The following is a 17,782-nucleotide window of genomic DNA, read 5'->3' as shown; positions in this document are numbered from 1 at the left end:
TGTCTGATGCTTGGATTTCCTGATGCCAGCCCACAGCTTTACGCGCCATAGCATCCGTGATTTAGGGAGTGTGCGAATGCCCCCCTTAGGAGAAGCTAAACCCATGGTGATTAGGTTATCATAATGTCAGCCTCATTTTAAATAATTAGTGTCTTAGTAAAAGAATCAAGAAGAAGTCTGGTGGGTTATAAAATCCTGCAGCCGGGAGGGGCAGGGGGGAAATTGATTACAAGCACTTTCCCTGTGTCCATGGTGAGCGGTGGGACTGGCCAGAAGGCATTTTCCCCGAGTTGTGATGACATCACAACTTAAGGGAAAATGCCTGTCCAGACTGATGACTGCCCGCTCAGCCAATGAGTGACTGGATCTACGTCCCGCCCCAGTCACTGACTGGCTGAGCGGCCAGTCCATCAGCTAGGTCGTGACATGTCAGCTCCGGAGAACCTAGAGCCCAACGGGGGTCCCACAACCAGTTCCGCTGCTTACCGTGGGGATGTGGAGAGGTAAGTTAGTGCCTGTAATCAATTTCCCCCCTGCCGACTTCCGGATTTTTAAATGTGCCGCACTCCTCCTTTAAGGCAAATTTGTACCCACTGACCCACTCAACCAAACTACTGGTACCATTTCTCAGATGAGGTGAAGGCCTTCCCGTATGTCTTTTTCAGAATTCTTTTTGGTGAAAAATTGTATTTTTATTCCTCACAAGCGGTGTCAATGAGGCGGGGCCTAGAGTGTCCATGCCCTGGCTGGTGCTGGTATTTTCCATTGCACATGCTTTGTAGTGATCCTAGACTGCGCAGGCACACGCTAGCGTATCCCACGATAGCGTCTATGATTGAAACGGCTCATACGCAATTGAAGAGTCAAGCGTTGGAGACTAGAGATCCGGTCTTGATCGCTGTGAGAATCCAGCAGGGGTGGGGAATACCACCACAGAGGCAGCGTAGGCCTAGGGAACAAACACTCTAGGGTCTGTCTCATTGACACCACTACTGAGGAATAAAAGACGATTTTTCACCCAAAAGGTGCACCAGCAGAAATATGGAAAAGACACCTGGAAAGGATATCACCTCTTCTAGGAAACAGTACCAGTAATTAAGATCAAATATGATACGTTTTCATAAAATGTAATTTATTATAATATAAAATCTATCCCTCACATGCTTCTAGAAAGAAGAAAATGCCAGGATGGACATAGCTGATCTTACGTACAGTGCGGGAGATTTATCAATCATGGTGTAAAGTGAAACTGGCTCAGTTGCCCCTAGCAACCAATCAGATTCCACCTTTCATTTTCCAAAGAGTCTGTGAGGAATGAAAGGTGGAATCTGATTGGTTGCTAGGGGCAACTGAGCCAGTTTCACTTTACACCATGTTTGATAAATCTCCCCCAGTATGTTTACGCTTTTTTGTCTACTAATTACTTTAAATGTTGTATAATTTTTTTCTATATACAGTCTTCACTTCTCCAATTAAAAAAGATGAGGACCCTTTTAGGACAGATAACCTTCCTGCCGATCTTGGATATAAACTACAGGTCAAAGATGGCATGGTTTTTGTCTACCCTGATGATGACGCTCTGGCAAAAGGCAAACCAAAGGATCTCAATTACCCAGATGTCCATGAATTTGTTGATGACATGAACCTCTTAATAACACTTATTGCTCAAGGACCCGTGTAAGCACAACCAGTTTCATCATTTCACTACTTTTTGTCACTTTTTTGTCTTTTTGGTTCTTAGTTTTTGCACCTTTTCTGTGCAGGGCCCATTCTGGGTTGTGCTGTGGGAGCCTATGATTTGTTTTCCAGTAACTAAGAGGCTCAGCTCAAACTATGAAAATATTTTACATATCATTAAAGCAAATGTACACATTCGCTGTGAGTGTAGCATATCAGTAGAATGTTGCAGGTGTGGGGAAGCCGGTTCCGCAGGCCTTTTTTTTTTACCACGGCCCGATTGCTGTGCACGGCGCCGGTCTATTATCGGGCACTGGCTCGGGCTGAATCACCGGAGGTGGGCCCTCCTGCCCCCAGTGGTAAAATCGATGGAGCCGTGTCATAGAGGGGAGGGGGTTTCCTCCCACTGGGGGTGGGCCGGCCCACCTCCGGTGCTTCAGCCCGAGCCAGTGCCCGATAATAGACCGGCACCGTGCGCAGGAACCAGGTCATGGTTAAAAAAAAAAGGACTGTGACACCGGCTTCCCCGCACCTGCACCACTCTATTGATATGCTACACTTACAGCGAATGTACCTGACGGTTATATTCGCTTTAAGATGTTTCATTGTGTGAGCTTCTTTGCCCTCCTAGGTATTCTGCTCCTAAATGTTTGTGACTGTTGGGCTATGTTCACACAACGTTTTTTTGTAGGTGAAAGTACAGTCGTATTTTGATAATGATGGCCGTATATATTGATCATGATAATTTTTTACATTTTTATACATTTTTTTATATTTTTGTCTCAAAAATACGAACATATTAGTTATCTAAAGCATTTTCCCATTTTTGTAAATCCAGCCTACATGACTGCTTTAATAAATATCTATACAATGTCGGACTGGCCTACTAGAGGACCGGAGGATCCTCCGGTGGGCCCCCTTCTTTAGAACCTGCACAAACACTGACTGACATGTAGTTTCTCGCTGGTTCTTCAATGGTGGGCCCCCAGGATCATTTCCTCTGGTGGGCCCCAGATACCCCAGTCCGACACTGTATCAATAGGACAAAGAGAATAAACACTATAGGGGCCTGTCGAGTAGAGTTTACAGTCTAAGCATTTTCTATGTTTACAGCAAGACATACACCCATCGGCGCCTGAAATTCCTGTCATCTAAATATAAGGTCCATGAGATGCTAAATGAGCTGGAGGAACTGAAAGAGTTGAAAAACAATCCACATAGAGATTTTTACAACTGCAGAAAGGTAACATATCTTTTTTTTGTTACACTACATTTATATCTTTTGTGTCTTGCATGCTTCCTTAGGTTTCTGTTACTACCACAACTCTATCATCTTCCCTTATTACTTCCTCTCACTCTACAAGACTTCTCCAGCGCTGCATCCATTTTGGGGAATTTTCCTGAGTATATTATTATTATTATTATCATCATCATAATTTATTTTTTATGCCCCCTTAATACCAGAGTACATGACTATTGTTATTGCTGAGTTTGGTTCAGCTATGACCTAAGCGTTATCTTATCTACCTCACCATATTCCCTTTCACTAAGAACCCCACCCCCACTAACCCGCAAGTCAAGATGCACTCGGGTAAAGTTGGAATAGATGGCCATAACAGCCTCTCTCTTTATTAATTACAAATAAGTTCACAAATAAACTGCATCAAAGGAGATTTCCAGTCATTGCAAAAATCCTGCAGCCAGCAAGTAGGCACCTCTCCTCGTGCTAGAGGTGAGCGGCGGGAGCGGCTGCGGGACCCCCGCTGGGCTCCGGTATCTCTGGGGTGTCCACGTCACGACTAAGCTGATGGGCTGGCCGCTCAGCTAGTCAGTTACTGGGGTGGGACGACACTCCAGTCACTGATTGGCTGTGCGGCCAGTTCAGCAGCCGGGACAGGCATTTTCTCCCGAGTCATGACATCTCACAACCCGGGGGAAAATGACTTCCGATACGGGTTCCGTTGCTGCTCCCATTGCTAATCACGGGCATGAGGAGAGGTGAGTACCTACTTGTAATCAATTTACCCCCTCCCCCTGCTGGCTGCAGGATTTTAGCAATCGCCGGACTTCCCCTTTAAATACCATAACATATATTAGTGCACAATCTAGGGAGGTCTGGCAGGGTGCATCTAGCAGAACCAAACCCACTTATCCCATAGTCGCACCTCACTGACTCGGGAACTAACAACCTGTCATATGGCACTGAAACTCCGATGGTCCCCTGGACCTATCCCACCAGAAACAATCAGATCATTTACACTAAATGTGGGGGTACCCTCCCTTTTATGGGTCCTCCCTTTTTTCCAGACCAGAGGCCCTGTAAAACCTCCCTACCGCAACCTGTCAGGACAAAGAAGAACAAAAAGACCCTCACCCGGCCACGGAAGTAGTCACAGCTGCTGTAACATGGGCGGGTTGGCTGTTGATGGTTCAGCGGAAACTGCTGCTTCACTTTTACACATCTCCTACTTATGGTTCTTTGAAGGGTATATGGACCCCATTTACTCTTATTTACTCAAAGTGCAGCTAACCATGCATCTGAGCCCAAGTGAAAACTCTTATGAGTGTGAGAAAGGATCTGCAAATGGGAGTGACATAGGAGTAAATAGGACTGTCTACAGATACAGGGGACCTGATGAAGAGGGCACCAATAAGTCCCTTGAAACGCTTTGTCCATTTTTACTAATCAAGGAGTTGCTGTTCTTTTTCTGTTGTACTCATCTTTTCTTGGATGCTGAAGGGTACGAGCGCCTTTAAAAGCCATTAATTTGTCTACTTCCATTCTGTTGATCCTAACAGTTTCAAAGCAGTGGAGACATGTCAAAAGTTTAGATTTCATCGGGTATTCTGGGACCCTCTGCAATTGTGAGTCATAGCTGGGTGAAGACGGGCGTTATAGCCTTAGCATTCATTGAAAACTGACAAAAAAAATCCCTAAATTCACTGGTGATCAGCAGCTAGATTAACAAGGGCTCCCACGTTTCTGCAGGGACCTCAGATCTCTGTTAGTGTTTTTAAAAAAAAAAAAAAATGGCTGAAATTACAGATTTATTTTCAGCTTTTTTTTTTTTTAAGCATTTTTGCAGCGAAAGTATGGGGCAAAATATGGCCAAGAAAATGCACCCCCCCCCCCCCAAAAAAAAGCCCCAATACTATTTTACAACTATAAGGCTATGTTCACACAGCATATGAATCGGTCCGTAGTGCTAACCGCGAATATACGCACGTAGTTTTTAGGTTGATGCGTTCGCTTGAAAGTATACGATATACGCCCGCACAATGCACACTACGTATGAGCTTACGGCCGGATCGTATACGGCGCAGTGAAAAATGAACAAGACCATTGTTTGATGACGGAAATGTTGAAACTCACGGCCGTGGATTTCCATGTCCCGTACAAAGTACTTATTTTAGCCAAATTGAACTTGATTTTTCAATCCAAAAGGTTCTGTGTGGTTTACGGGGCTGGGCGAAGATTTCCAAGTAAATGACCTGCTTCAGATCGCTTCGAAACAAGCTAGGGAAGCATAACTGTACTACGGGCGTATGTTCGCGGTTCGTACGCATCTGGCCTCATGTCTATTTTTCCCACGCCCGTAGTTTCAGCCGCACATGTACGGCGGCGTACGTTCTACGGACGGATTCTTACGCAGTGTGAACATAGCCTAAAACATAATTTGCTGGTGCCTGTCTACGAAATCTACTACTGTTTGTTTTTAAGGTTGACACTCATATACACGCCGCAGCCTGCATGAACCAAAAGCACCTTCTCCGTTTCATTAAGAAGTCTTACCGAGTGGACTCAGAACGCGTGGTATATAATGCCAAGGGCAAACAGCTGACCTTAAAACAAGTGTTCGAAAACCTGAAACTCCACCCTTATGATCTGACAGTAGATTCTCTAGATGTCCACGCTGTAAGTGTCGCATTTCTTATTTCGAGGTTTTGCATGCCTGTGCCTGTATAAAGTTACAGATTCTGAAGACGTATCAATTTTCTCACATACAATTTTCTCTTGCATACACTCCGATTTGAAAAAAAAAAGTATATTGATCCAATGTGTACAAGATGCAACGTTTCAACTTAACATTAGGCTCTTTCTCTTAATGTTTATCACCAGAAAATTTATGAGGATTGCAGCAGCAGAGTACTGTTCTCAGCCTATCCTGGCCACCTTTGAAAATTAAAAAATTGCCAAAAAGCCTTTGTGCCGTGATAGACATTTTAGTGGGTTATGTATATATATACCCGGGAATATGAACAAATGAATCTTGCAAGCTAGATTGGGCTACACCTGTGATCCCCATTTGTAGGATGGAAGCAAAGGAATCAAAACTGACCTATTGATTTAAGCTGGCATCCAGTGCCGGACTGGCCTAGTGGAGGACCGGAGGAACCTCTGGTGGGCCCCCAGCTCAGAACCTGCTGAAACACTGACTGATATGTCGTTTCTCACTAGTTCTTCATTGGTAGGCCACAAGGATCATTTGCTCTGGTGGGCCTTAGGTACCCCAGTCTGACACTACTGCCATCTGAGGCTCACAATAGGCTTAAAGTGTCACTGTCGTCAAAATTTTTATTGCAGAAATCAATAGTACAGGCAATTTTAAGAAACTTTTCCTATGGAGAGAGAAAGTAAAGGAAGCAAAACAGGACAACAAAGAGTTATTTTACATTCACATCAAGGGCTCTCTCCTCTGACAGTCACCACTGACCTCTCTGACCTCTGAATAGCACTGTGAATAGGTCAGCGAGGCCTGTCACGTGGGGCTGAATGCGTCATAAGAGGCAGTCAATAGAGCCTCGGACCAGCTAGCACACGCGGAGACTCGGTGAGATCGGGTCGCTGGCGTGTGCTCGGATAGACGTGCCGGTCTGACTGCGACGAACAGCAAGGGTAAGCTGGTGGTATGGGCTGGTATGAAGCTCCAAATTGTGGCAGATTGGGCTGACGGAGGAGGTGAACCCAGTGGCAGGGGGTTCACCCCTGTTCGTCGGACTGTTCGCCTGTGTGGAGCCTAAGGGAACTTTGGGTGCAGTGGCAGGGCACCCATTTGTTTTGCCGACAGAAACTTTGGTATAGAACAGCATGCCCTGGTGTGATGGCCCCACTATATAAGGACAGGGGTAGCGGTGGCAGCGCTGTCCAAGCGATACGACAGCCCTTGGAGGCTGCATAGTTGCGCTATAGGAGTGGGCCATGTGTGCGTGAGCCGGCAAAAGGGGTAGCCACCTCAGTCCCAGTGAGGGGAGGTCACCACGGACGCTGATGAGAAAGAGAATAAGCCCCAGGAAACTTTGAGAATGGGACTGCATTGATGCTCAGCATATGTTCATTGCAACTGTTTTTGTGACTGTTGATATTATTTCACAGACTTTTTCAGTGTGGGTTCGGTCCTGCCCTTGCAAGGCCAGAAATCTTCTGCCCTGATTGCCACCAGCTTGCCCTCTTCACTCCCGATGCGGCTGAACATCAGAACGAACTAACCTTTCTGTGTGGTGTCTACTAACCGGTAACTCCATCAAAACTCCAGTGACTGCTTCTTTGGAACAATAGGAGTAGTGGCATTGTGAATTGTATTAACATCTATCTGTTTGGTTATAAACAGAGGCCGGACGTTGCTACCTTATGATAGCTGGATCAATGCAAAATAAATCCCCCGCCTTATAGTTCCACGCACTGGAGCGGTGGAATATGTGTTTTGAGATGTACTGCCATTATCCCGTGACGTCTCTGGCTATGGTGCATTAACTTTATCTCCAAGATATTTGTGGTGGAACTGTTTATCGCACTGATATTCTCAGGCCCTATTTGCCACTTATGGACATTGGACTGCCCTAACCTATAGTGGGGGGACTATCAATTGTCTTTTGAACGTTGATAATTTTGGAAGAAATTATTATTATTTTTTTTGGTTAACTTAGATCTAGGGGGCCCAGGAGGGAATCCATTCAGGGCTGGATTAAGTGTGTCACGTATTTTTGTTTTCCTCTTCCTGTACACTTTTAGTTATAAGGGTCCTGCTATCGGGGAAAACTGTCAGTTTGATTGGGTCGGCCGAGGTGTGAGTTGACTGGAGGGTCTGCTCTCGACCTGGACGTTTCAGCAGAATGGCATCGAAGAAAGCTAATAAGAACAATAGTCCAAAACAAGACAATAGGAAAAACCTCGGCAAGATTGACAAAATTTTTAGTTCCCCCACAGCAGGTAGAAATAAAGACCCTAGCAAGAACGGAGGGGATGGTGTAGAGGGAGGGGGTGGGGGCGGTAGCAGTGACAGCCATCGGTAAATGTGACAGCTCCATCTCGGCAGTGGCAGAGCAGGTTGGAGTCATCAGGAGTGATATAAGTTTGTTAAGGTAGGACCTGAATAATATCAGGGAGAGATTCAGTGAAGCTGAGAACAGGATTAGTGTCTTGGAGGATAGCATTGTCAAGATCCAAAGGGAGGTGGAGGGATTGGTGAGAGACAATACGGTGTTGAAAAGGAAAATGATTGACCTCGAGGATCGCTCGAGGAGGAACAATGTCAGATTGGTCAGACTCCCAGAAGGAGTAGAGGGTAGAAGAGTGGTGGAATTCGTACAGGAATGGCTGGGCTCAACACTGGGCCCCCTAAGGGGCCAGGTGAAATATGGTATAGAAAGAGCACATTGTAACGCCTGGACTAGTGGATCCACTGGACCGTCACCAGCGATGGCACTAACCTCCCCAGGGAGCGGAGTCTAAGGGGCCGCTGGTTTTCACCAGAGCCCGCCGCAAGGCGGGATGGACTTGCAGCGGCAGGCGACCCCCAGGTCGCTACCCCTGGCTTGGTTGCTGGTGACGGCAGGCGAGGCGTGGCAGGAGCAGTAGGCAGGAGATGGTGCTGCAGAGGCCAGTGGACGTGACCGCAGGTGACAGGCTATACACAGGAGCAATGGTGATGCAGGGGAACAGGAACCAGGAACAAGGACTAGGGACAAGGTGGCGGATAGGAATCAGGAACAGGGACTAGGAACCAGGTAACGGACGGGAATCAGGAACAACAGGGAGCTGGGCCAAACGCTATGGGAAGCATGTAGAGGCTCCAACACCTGTAGTGGGGCAGGGCTGGAATAAATAGGGAGTGATTGGTGCAACTGGCCAATTAGGTGCGGACTGGCCCTTTAAATCTGAGACAGCCGGCGCGCGCGCGCCCGAGGGGGCGGGGACGCGCGCGCCGGCCGGCACAGACGGAGGCAGGAGCGGGACCAGGTAAGGCGCCCCCCGGGGCCGAACATGTAGCAGCGCCGGGTCCCTGCACCGGGACCCCGGGAGCTGCATGAGATGGAGGGAGGTCGCGGCGGCGGCCCGGAGCATGGGACGCCGCCGCGGCCGTGACACACATAGGGTCCCTGCCAAACCTCCACCACCCGGAGGACACCCTCGTACGCTCCTTGTTAAGTTTCTTTCCTTTCAGGATAAAGAGTTGGTGTTGAGGAAAGTAAGAGAAGCAGGAGAGATTAAGTTTAATGGTAATAGAGTGAGCTTTTTTCCAGACTACGCCTATGAGACACAAAAGAAAAGTTTCTTAAAATCGCCTGGACTATTGATTTCTGCAAAAAAAAATTAATGACAGTGACTCTTTAAGTATTACATGCTGTTCTTTGGAGACAGCTTTTCAGCAATCATCTATGGACACAATTCTTTCCCTTCCCCTCCCTGCACCTTGACCCCTGCACCGTCACCCAGAAAATTCCCCTTAAGAAGTTAATGGGTTGTCTTCACATAAGGGTTTCCTTTGTTCATGTTGCTGATGTAAAGTATATATCTGAACTGGGAAGTAAGCAAGACAAGATGGCTGCCCCCAATAATCATGGACAGAAAATACAATTAATATTTGGTTTTAATTAATAAAAATATGAGACTTATTGGGTGAGATTTGTCAAACTGGTGTAAAGTAGAATTGTCTTAGTTGCCCCTAGCAAACAATCATATTGCACTTTTCATTCCTTACAGATTCTTTCAAAAATTAAAGATGGAATATGACTGGTTGCTAGGGACAACTGAGACAATTCTACTTTACACCAGTTTTTTTTTGTACATTGTTATGGGGACTACCATATTGCTGGAGCATTTAGTGACAGCAAGACGCATGGTTACAGCAAGACTCATGAACATAGAAGACAATAGACAGAGTCTGTCCCCTTGAGATGAATGTAAAACATCATTGAGCGCATTCTGTATCCTTTGAAAAGGTCATTCCACAGGGAGCTGCTATTGTCTTGATGTTATCTACCAACTGGTGTCACATGACGTTGTAATGCTGTACAGATCACTTTACAACACACTCCTCTTCTCACTACAGACAGAACAGGAAGTCTCAGCTGGTGGTGAGAATGAAAACTGCAAGATTTCTGGAATATTTTGTAATATAGATAGAAAAATGACAATTAGAAAAAATGTCACCAAAAATTCTTAAAAAATATGTTTAACATAAAAGCATTATTTACACAATAAGTCATTTTCTAATGACACATTCCCTTTACGTAAAAATCATAGTGGTAGATCTATTTTTGAGATTTGCTTTAGAGAAGTTACTTTTACTCCATGTAATAATACATTTCTATGAAATCCACTGATACTTACTATACATTTTTTTTTCAGGGAAGGCAAACTTTCCAACGATTTGACAAGTTTAATGCTAAATATAACCCAGTTGGTGCCAGTGAATTACGAGACCTGTACCTGAAAACGGAAAATTTTATTGATGGTGAATATTTCGCCACTATCATTAAGGTAACACTCTATGGAGGAAAAATGTTTTGGTTATTACATTTTATCCTCATAAGATTCAATGATTAGAACACCTTTTTAGGTGCCAAGACTCTGTTCACACTTGTATGTTGGATCTTGTTCATTAACATAAACTAAGCTGTACAATGTCCCAAGTTACACAGTATGTTACAAAAACATTATCTTACACCAGAAAAAGTTAAAGAGTTAAAAACAGGGACTCTTAACCTGGTGTTGCAGCCTTGCATTAAAATAAAAGAATTAAAAAAAAAAGTCCCCCCCCCCAAAAAAAATAAATAAAAAAAAATAAAATAAAATTTCTGCTCTCAAACCCCATAATGACAAAGGGACAATAGGATCTTAGAAATTTTTGCATTGCATTGACATAAGTATTCAAACCCTTTATTTAGCACGTAATTGAAGCACCTTGGCGGTGATTATGGCCTTCAGTCTTCTTCGTTATTATGCCTCAAAGTATACACCTGGATTTGAGGACTTCTGACATTCTACTCTGTGGATCCTCTCAAGCTCTGTCAGGTTGGATGGGGACCATCAGTGGAAGACATTTTCAAGTCTCTCCAGAGATGTTTATTTGCGTTCAATTCAGGGCTCTGGCTGGGCCAGACACGGGACATTCGCAGAGTTCTCCCCAAGCTGCTGCTATTTTGTCTTGGCGATCCTTTGGCCAAGTCTGGGATCCAGAGCTCTCTGGATTATGTTTTTATTATGAAGATCTCTGTACCTTGGTGTACTCAGCGTTCTCACGACCGTGACCAGTCCTTCTGTCCCAGCTGCTGAAAAAAAAATCTCCCTTACCTAACCCCTCACCTAACCCCTTACCAAACTCCCAATTACTTAGTTTGGTTGGCTGACCAACTCTAGGGAGAGTCCTGGTCATTCTCAAAGTCTTACTTTTTACAGTTATGGAGACCATTGTGTTTTTGGGAACTCTCAGTGCAGCAATCTCCAGATCTGTGCCTTAAAATAATCCTAAACCACCACTATCCCTAGTAGGTTATCAGACATTCAAACAACACAAACTAAACCCAGGCAGAAAGGCCTCCTTAAGGCTGCATCCATCTTCTTCAGTAAGGTGCCCCAAAAATTCCATAAAATATGGAATGTTTGGAACCCCCCCCCCCCTAATGGCACTCATCAGATAAAAGCACTTAGCAGGTCTGGCTGGTTCACTGACATTGAGAAACATGTGATGGTGTCTCTGCAGTATTTTTGCATCTACATCAATCCTGCCACATTTGAGCTGCCCATGTTCCGTCACTGAAATCTACACCAGCTCAGAGCCACATAGTTTTCAGCTACAATTTATGCCAGCAATAACAAATTCAGTGCAGGCAGAGGGCATACCCCGTTCACGTCATAACCCGTTCATGAACAGAAATAAAATAATTTAAATTGCTGAAGCATTAGAGTGGTTCAACACTTGCTGCTGTGTCACCCATTAGATTGATGGGTGTCCCAGCAGCTGAAATACCTGTGCCTTGCCACCCTTCTAACAATAAGGTATAATGAAGCATAGTAAAGCATGTTTGTATGAATTCTGATTATATTTATAAATGTAATTTACATATATCCTATTAATAACAGGAGGTGGGATCAGACCTAGAAGATGCAAGATATCAGTATGCTGAGCCTCGTTTGTCAATCTATGGACGCTCCCCCGATGAATGGACTAAACTGGCTCATTGGTTCAATTTGCACAGGGTTTACTGTCCCAACATGAAATTCATGATCCAAGTTCCAAGAATATAGTAAGTATTGCATTGGATAACCTGAATGTAACAAGACCAGACAAAGGAGAATGGACTGCCCTAAATAGTTTCTTCCCACGCCAGAAGTGAAATGTATCTGAGTTGTCAACAGTTAATAGAAAGAGTTGATATATGGGCTTTTAATTATTAAGTCAGATTATAAAAATGTAAATGCAAGAATATAGATGGGGTGAATAGGAAATACAGTGAATGATATGAGACTCTGATATATAAAATATATTAACATCTAAAAGATAAATATCTCTGGTAAAATGGGTTGTTTGCTTCATACTGGAAAAACTTCACAGAGACTGTACTACCCCCAACTGTACATCCAATAGGCCAAGTATCACCCAAGTATATACAATGTATAAATTAGGGGCTATTTATTTTAATTATTTGCCTACAAATGCAATTATGTGTTGGAAAAAGACTTCAGAAGAGAAGGATTTAGAGGCAGTGATTTCTGACAGCCTTAAAATGAGTCACCAGTGCAACCAGGCATCCATCCACAGACAGCTGTTTCATGGTATTTGCCCCTCATCAGTGTGGAGCAGGATTCTGGCTAAGGGGGCAATGGAAAGTAGACCAGCAAAACACAGAAATGGCTGAGCTCAGGGAGATCAGTGAAAAAAATCCAATGGAGTACTCACTCAAGAATCAGACAAAAAAGCACAAGGCACTACTCAAATGAATAGATAATAATACAGGGTGCTCTACTCAGCATGGCATAAACCATAAAGGAGCATATTTGCCGCAAATATAATGGGGTTTAACAATTAATTAATAATTATTTATAGTGTGTAACACAAGCTAAGTGTCTGGATGTTGCTTACATTAAGAATCCATTCTATTTTTGTTTCATAGTAATGACACCTTTATTGGATCTGTTCATTTAGCTACAATAGCGCCATATATATAATTATGTGAGAGCTTGCAATTACATCTGTTGTTGGTAGGAACGGTATGGTTGGCTGTGGAGGGGTTAAACCCCATTATATCTGCGGCGAATATGCTCCTCTATGGAGCCAACTGAATTGTTATTGTCCTTGTACGTTATGAATAAAGTTTGCCTCCTCCTACGTCATCGCTCACGTGACTGAGGAGGGGGTGGTTAGAGGACTGTGCACATGCGCAGAGCATTGTTGTGGACGCTGCGGCCATGTTTGGGAATGCAGAGCAGGTCTCACTCTATGGGAGAAGTATTATATTAAACATTACATAGGTATGGATACCGTTTTTTCTAATTTTCTTGATTGCGGTTGCTATTTATATGTCATATGTTCACCATATCATTACCCTTGAGAAAGTCTCGTTGTTGAGACGGAATGCGTGGGGATTATTGGACCCCGACATGGACTCCCTTCTATGGTGATATTCATCCTTCATGCTTGGGCCTTATTTGGCCACATTTATCCTCTGTTACTTCTTGTTTTGTATTTTTTGATTACAGGCTCACATATACATTCACTTACATCTCATGTCAGGTTTTGGCACAGCAGCCTGTAATACTATATGAGCCATTGAAGGGGTCGAAATACTTGTAGATGTCGGGGTACCTGTTGGGTCTGTGCTTACCGTGCACAGTTCCATGTGTGTGATTTGTGTATTTTAAATGATTTTATCTTGCATGTCTTGCACCTGTAGTTTTGTACATTAATAAAGATTTCCAGATTGTTTACGTTTTGAGGACACAGTCCATTATTTTCTATTAACCACCTTGTGGATGTGCCACCCTCTATTTTTGCCATAGCTTTTCTTCTGTCTTCTTGTGTCGTACTCACTCAAGAGTCTCCATTGATCTAGTGTTCTACTGTATAAGGGTGCAAACATATTTGTGTGTAACTTCTCGGAATGAAGAATTTACTGAAACAGTCCATTGTTCTAAGGCCTAGAAGGTCTGAGTCACGGTAATCAGTGAGCCTCCCAGGCATGAGCCTATGTGGAGATGGAACAGCTGTCAATGGATTTACACAAAGGTGAACTAAATTGTTTGTATTGTTAGTTTCACTTCCATTTTATGTCATTATAAGTAGGGCAGCTGGTTGACTGCCATGAACAAAACAATTAGGGTGGGTACAGGGAAAGGTTATTATTTTAGCAGAGAAAGCAGGAGGTGCCATGAAAATACCTGATGAAGGTGTGTGAAATGCCCTTTTCCCGCAATTAAAGATTGCCAAACCTCATCTATTTCCACTAAGCAAGGAAATAAGCCAATGACAAACCAGTTTGCCAATACATGCTCTTATATTATATTGCTATGCAATAGGTTAATGATGGATTGTATTCTACTGCTATGGTGTTAAATAATAGTATGCCAATCTATGGTCCTACAGATGATCAGAAGGATTTTTCACAGCTTTATAAACCATGGGCCACATAATACCTTCCTGTGCCTCTTGACATCGCCCATGTCTCATTGCGTTCCAATCACGATAAAAATTACGGCAACAAAGTTTCAACTGTATATTTCTTATGCATTGAATAGATTACAGTAATGCTATCAAGACATCCGGTGGGAGCTCAGGGTGGACTTTGACTTTTACTGCAACTCAACTCAAGAACACCAAGATGGTGAATTCTTGGATGTTCCCAGAGAGTCCTCAAAATTAGTGCTGAGCAAACTTGCCAAACTATTTGGGTTCGACAACGATCTCCATACCTAGACTGTATTCATGTTTTCCATGACTCCCTAGGGCAGCATCACACTTCTCCGTCCACTGGGAGTCAAATGCAGAGTGTTCAGGTTCGGAGAACGTTGCCCAACCCAAACAGTTCGGCAAGTTCACTCAACACTACTCATCATTTTTGGTACTTTGGATTTGTACTGTATTATAGAAAATGTGAATTGAGTTCCATGTAATTATGAGTGTGTACTTGTGGTTTCATCTTTATCATTGATTTTTATAGTGATATATTTAGAGCTTCGAAGTCTGTGCCTAATTTTGGAAAAATGCTGGAGAATATCTTCATGCCAGTGTTTGAAGCCACAGTCAACCCGAATGCCAACAAAGAGCTCAGCGTGTTCCTCAGACAGGTAAGTACAGTAATGATTGTATGTTAGTGATACGTATTATAATTATTGCATATAAACCAAATATAAATCCTTTATATACTGTATATAGTCATGTAATAGTTGACTTCTTAACACTGCATATTTGTTGTAAAATTTTTGGTTGCAAAATTCTGCAAAAAAGTATAGTATGATGATGTGTGAACTGGACCTTACAGATCTATGGATAGTTTCAGTTACAGTACAATATATTCATTACCACACTCCTGTATCGTCATTCAATAGATAACTGCCTTCGACAGTGTGGATGATGAGTCAAAACACAGCGGCCATATGTTTTCATCAAAGAGTCCACTTCCCCAGGATTGGACCATTGAGAAGAACCCATCATATACATATTATATCTACTACATGTATGCCAACATCAGAGTGCTGAACAACCTAAGGAGGTAAGACACAGGGCCGATCGCCCTTATTCCTTAATATGAGTGTGGCTTAATATGAGTGTGGCTTAATATGAGTGTGGCTTAATATGGCTTGTAGGTCAAAATACATGTGTCTTCAGTTTTACGTGCTTGGTACCACTATGAGTATACTGTTGTGAACAAAAGCACCCTTTTAGATCTCACTTACATAGTTTTATATCTGCATTTGGATAATCATCATCCAGGTGCAGAGACCTGTTAGTGAAGCCTAAAAAGCCAATATGGACAGATGTGGTACATGCGGTATCTAGTGGTACATTCCCTTAAGTTATGACAAATTTACAGCATGCAATTGGTAAATAAAGAGGGAAAACAAAGGACATATAGTAATTAGAGATGAGCGAACCGGGTTTGGCTTTGAGTCCATCCGAACCCAATCGTTCGGCATTTGATCAGTGTTGGCTGATGGATAAAGCTCTAAGGTTGTCTGGAAAACACGGATACAGCCAATGACTATATCCATGATTTCCACATAGCCTTAGGGCTTTATCCAACTTAAGCAGCCACCGCTAATCAAATGCTGAACGTTCGGGTTTGGATGGACTCGAGCATGCTCCAGGTTCGCTCATCTCTAATAGTAATATTAAGCAAAATATTCTCTTAAAATAAAAGGACCAGAAAACTAGCATTCATGTATTTAGGTATAGGATCAAGCACCTGGTGGGGGCATATACCAGGTCAAATCTTTAGTTTGATTGACATCCACACACACCTTTTTGAGCTCACCCACCGCTTACTTTAATGTATTATTGTGAAATGCTACCTGCCAAATTATACCATAACTAGAAATGAGTGCGACTCAAGCAGATCTGATTCAAGACTGCTCAAGAGAGATAGGTGCACTAGTGTCTGAACGAATTGCAGTGTTCACAGGTGTATTTCCTAGTCTAAGTATATTCTTGGTGTAGCCCACAAATCAGCGTGCGCAGAAATCCATTCCACCCTAATGCTATATTTACACCATATGATCTGCATCCATGTATAAATAAGTTTAGGGTGGAACGGCTTGTCAAGTCTTACTTCTCCGCCTGCTCACAATGAATCCTGGCATTAATCCAGTAGTAAGTAGAATCCACCGAGAACCATTAGGGGTGATTAGGCCATGCCGCAGCGCTGTTTATTACACCTTTATACCTCATTTATATAATGTCAGCACATTCTCTTGTGCTATACAAAAATTATATCCATTCATAACTCCTACCTCTTCATCTCATAATATACAATGGCTCAGATGTATCAATCTGTCAGGCAAAAATCGGACATGGCTATTCACCATTGAAACTGGTAGCATGCCCTGGCACTTCTGTAGCTCCTTCCCATAATGCATTCCACTGCAATGTGCCTTATAATAGAGGTCTTACCTATTCCTGACTGTGATGATAATGAGACAAGAGCTTTACAAAGCAGGAGGGTGTTTTTTTTTACTATAGTTAGACTGGGTTCACACTACATTTTTTCATCCAGTTTTTGCAAAAAAAAAAAAAAAAACGGATGGAAAATGGATGAAAAAAACAGATGCATTTGTGTGCATCTGTTTTGATTGCTTTTTCCAAGAACTTCTATTATTAAAAAAACGGATCATAACACATCCTTTTTTTTACGTACACAAAAATGTAAGGTCAGCTGCGTTTCTGTATGTTAAAATAAATGGATGTGTTTTGATGTTTTTTTTTTTATAATGGAAGTCAATAAAAGAACGGATCAAAATGGATGCACACAAATGCATCTGTTTTTTTCATAATTTTTGCAACAATGTAAGAAAAAAAACGTAGTGTGAACCCAGCCTTACATGGAAAAATAGAACTAATCAAAAAGTACAAAATAAGGATGTGCCTAATCAGAAAATATTTATGGAATATCCAACATCTATCCGACTCGTGCAACTATGAAGCAATCTCCAAATAAAAACCTTATCGTGTAGTACTGCCCCTGCGTCTTAAAACTATCATCAAGTCAGGATCCGTGTTGGTCCGTCCGCTACCTGAGTTAGTGCTCCAAGGAAAAAACAAGATACATGAAGACCCATATAAATAAATGGTACATATGTTTACCTCATGCAGTGTTGTCCAGGTCGGTACCT

At 43.0% G+C, this 17,782-nt stretch overlaps 1 protein-coding gene across 1 annotated transcript in view; it reads left to right on the top strand.

Annotated features, from left to right (window-relative positions):
* Window positions 1–17,782, top strand: part of AMPD1 (adenosine monophosphate deaminase 1) — a 51,069-nt gene that overhangs the window by 22,655 nt on the left and 10,632 nt on the right. The window contains exons 5-11 of the mRNA XM_069945331.1: window positions 1,458–1,677; window positions 2,791–2,920; window positions 5,399–5,593; window positions 10,307–10,438; window positions 12,041–12,204; window positions 15,115–15,241; window positions 15,503–15,666. Of these exons, the coding sequence (XP_069801432.1) occupies window positions 1,458–1,677; window positions 2,791–2,920; window positions 5,399–5,593; window positions 10,307–10,438; window positions 12,041–12,204; window positions 15,115–15,241; window positions 15,503–15,666 (1,132 nt within the window). The remainder of the gene's footprint in view (window positions 1–1,457; window positions 1,678–2,790; window positions 2,921–5,398; window positions 5,594–10,306; window positions 10,439–12,040; window positions 12,205–15,114; window positions 15,242–15,502; window positions 15,667–17,782) is intronic.

Source organism: Dendropsophus ebraccatus, chromosome 11, assembly GCF_027789765.1.
Source record: "Dendropsophus ebraccatus isolate aDenEbr1 chromosome 11, aDenEbr1.pat, whole genome shotgun sequence".
Classification (NCBI taxonomy): Eukaryota; Metazoa; Chordata; class Amphibia; order Anura; family Hylidae; genus Dendropsophus; species Dendropsophus ebraccatus.
This window is presented reverse-complemented; position numbering and strand designations above follow the sequence as displayed.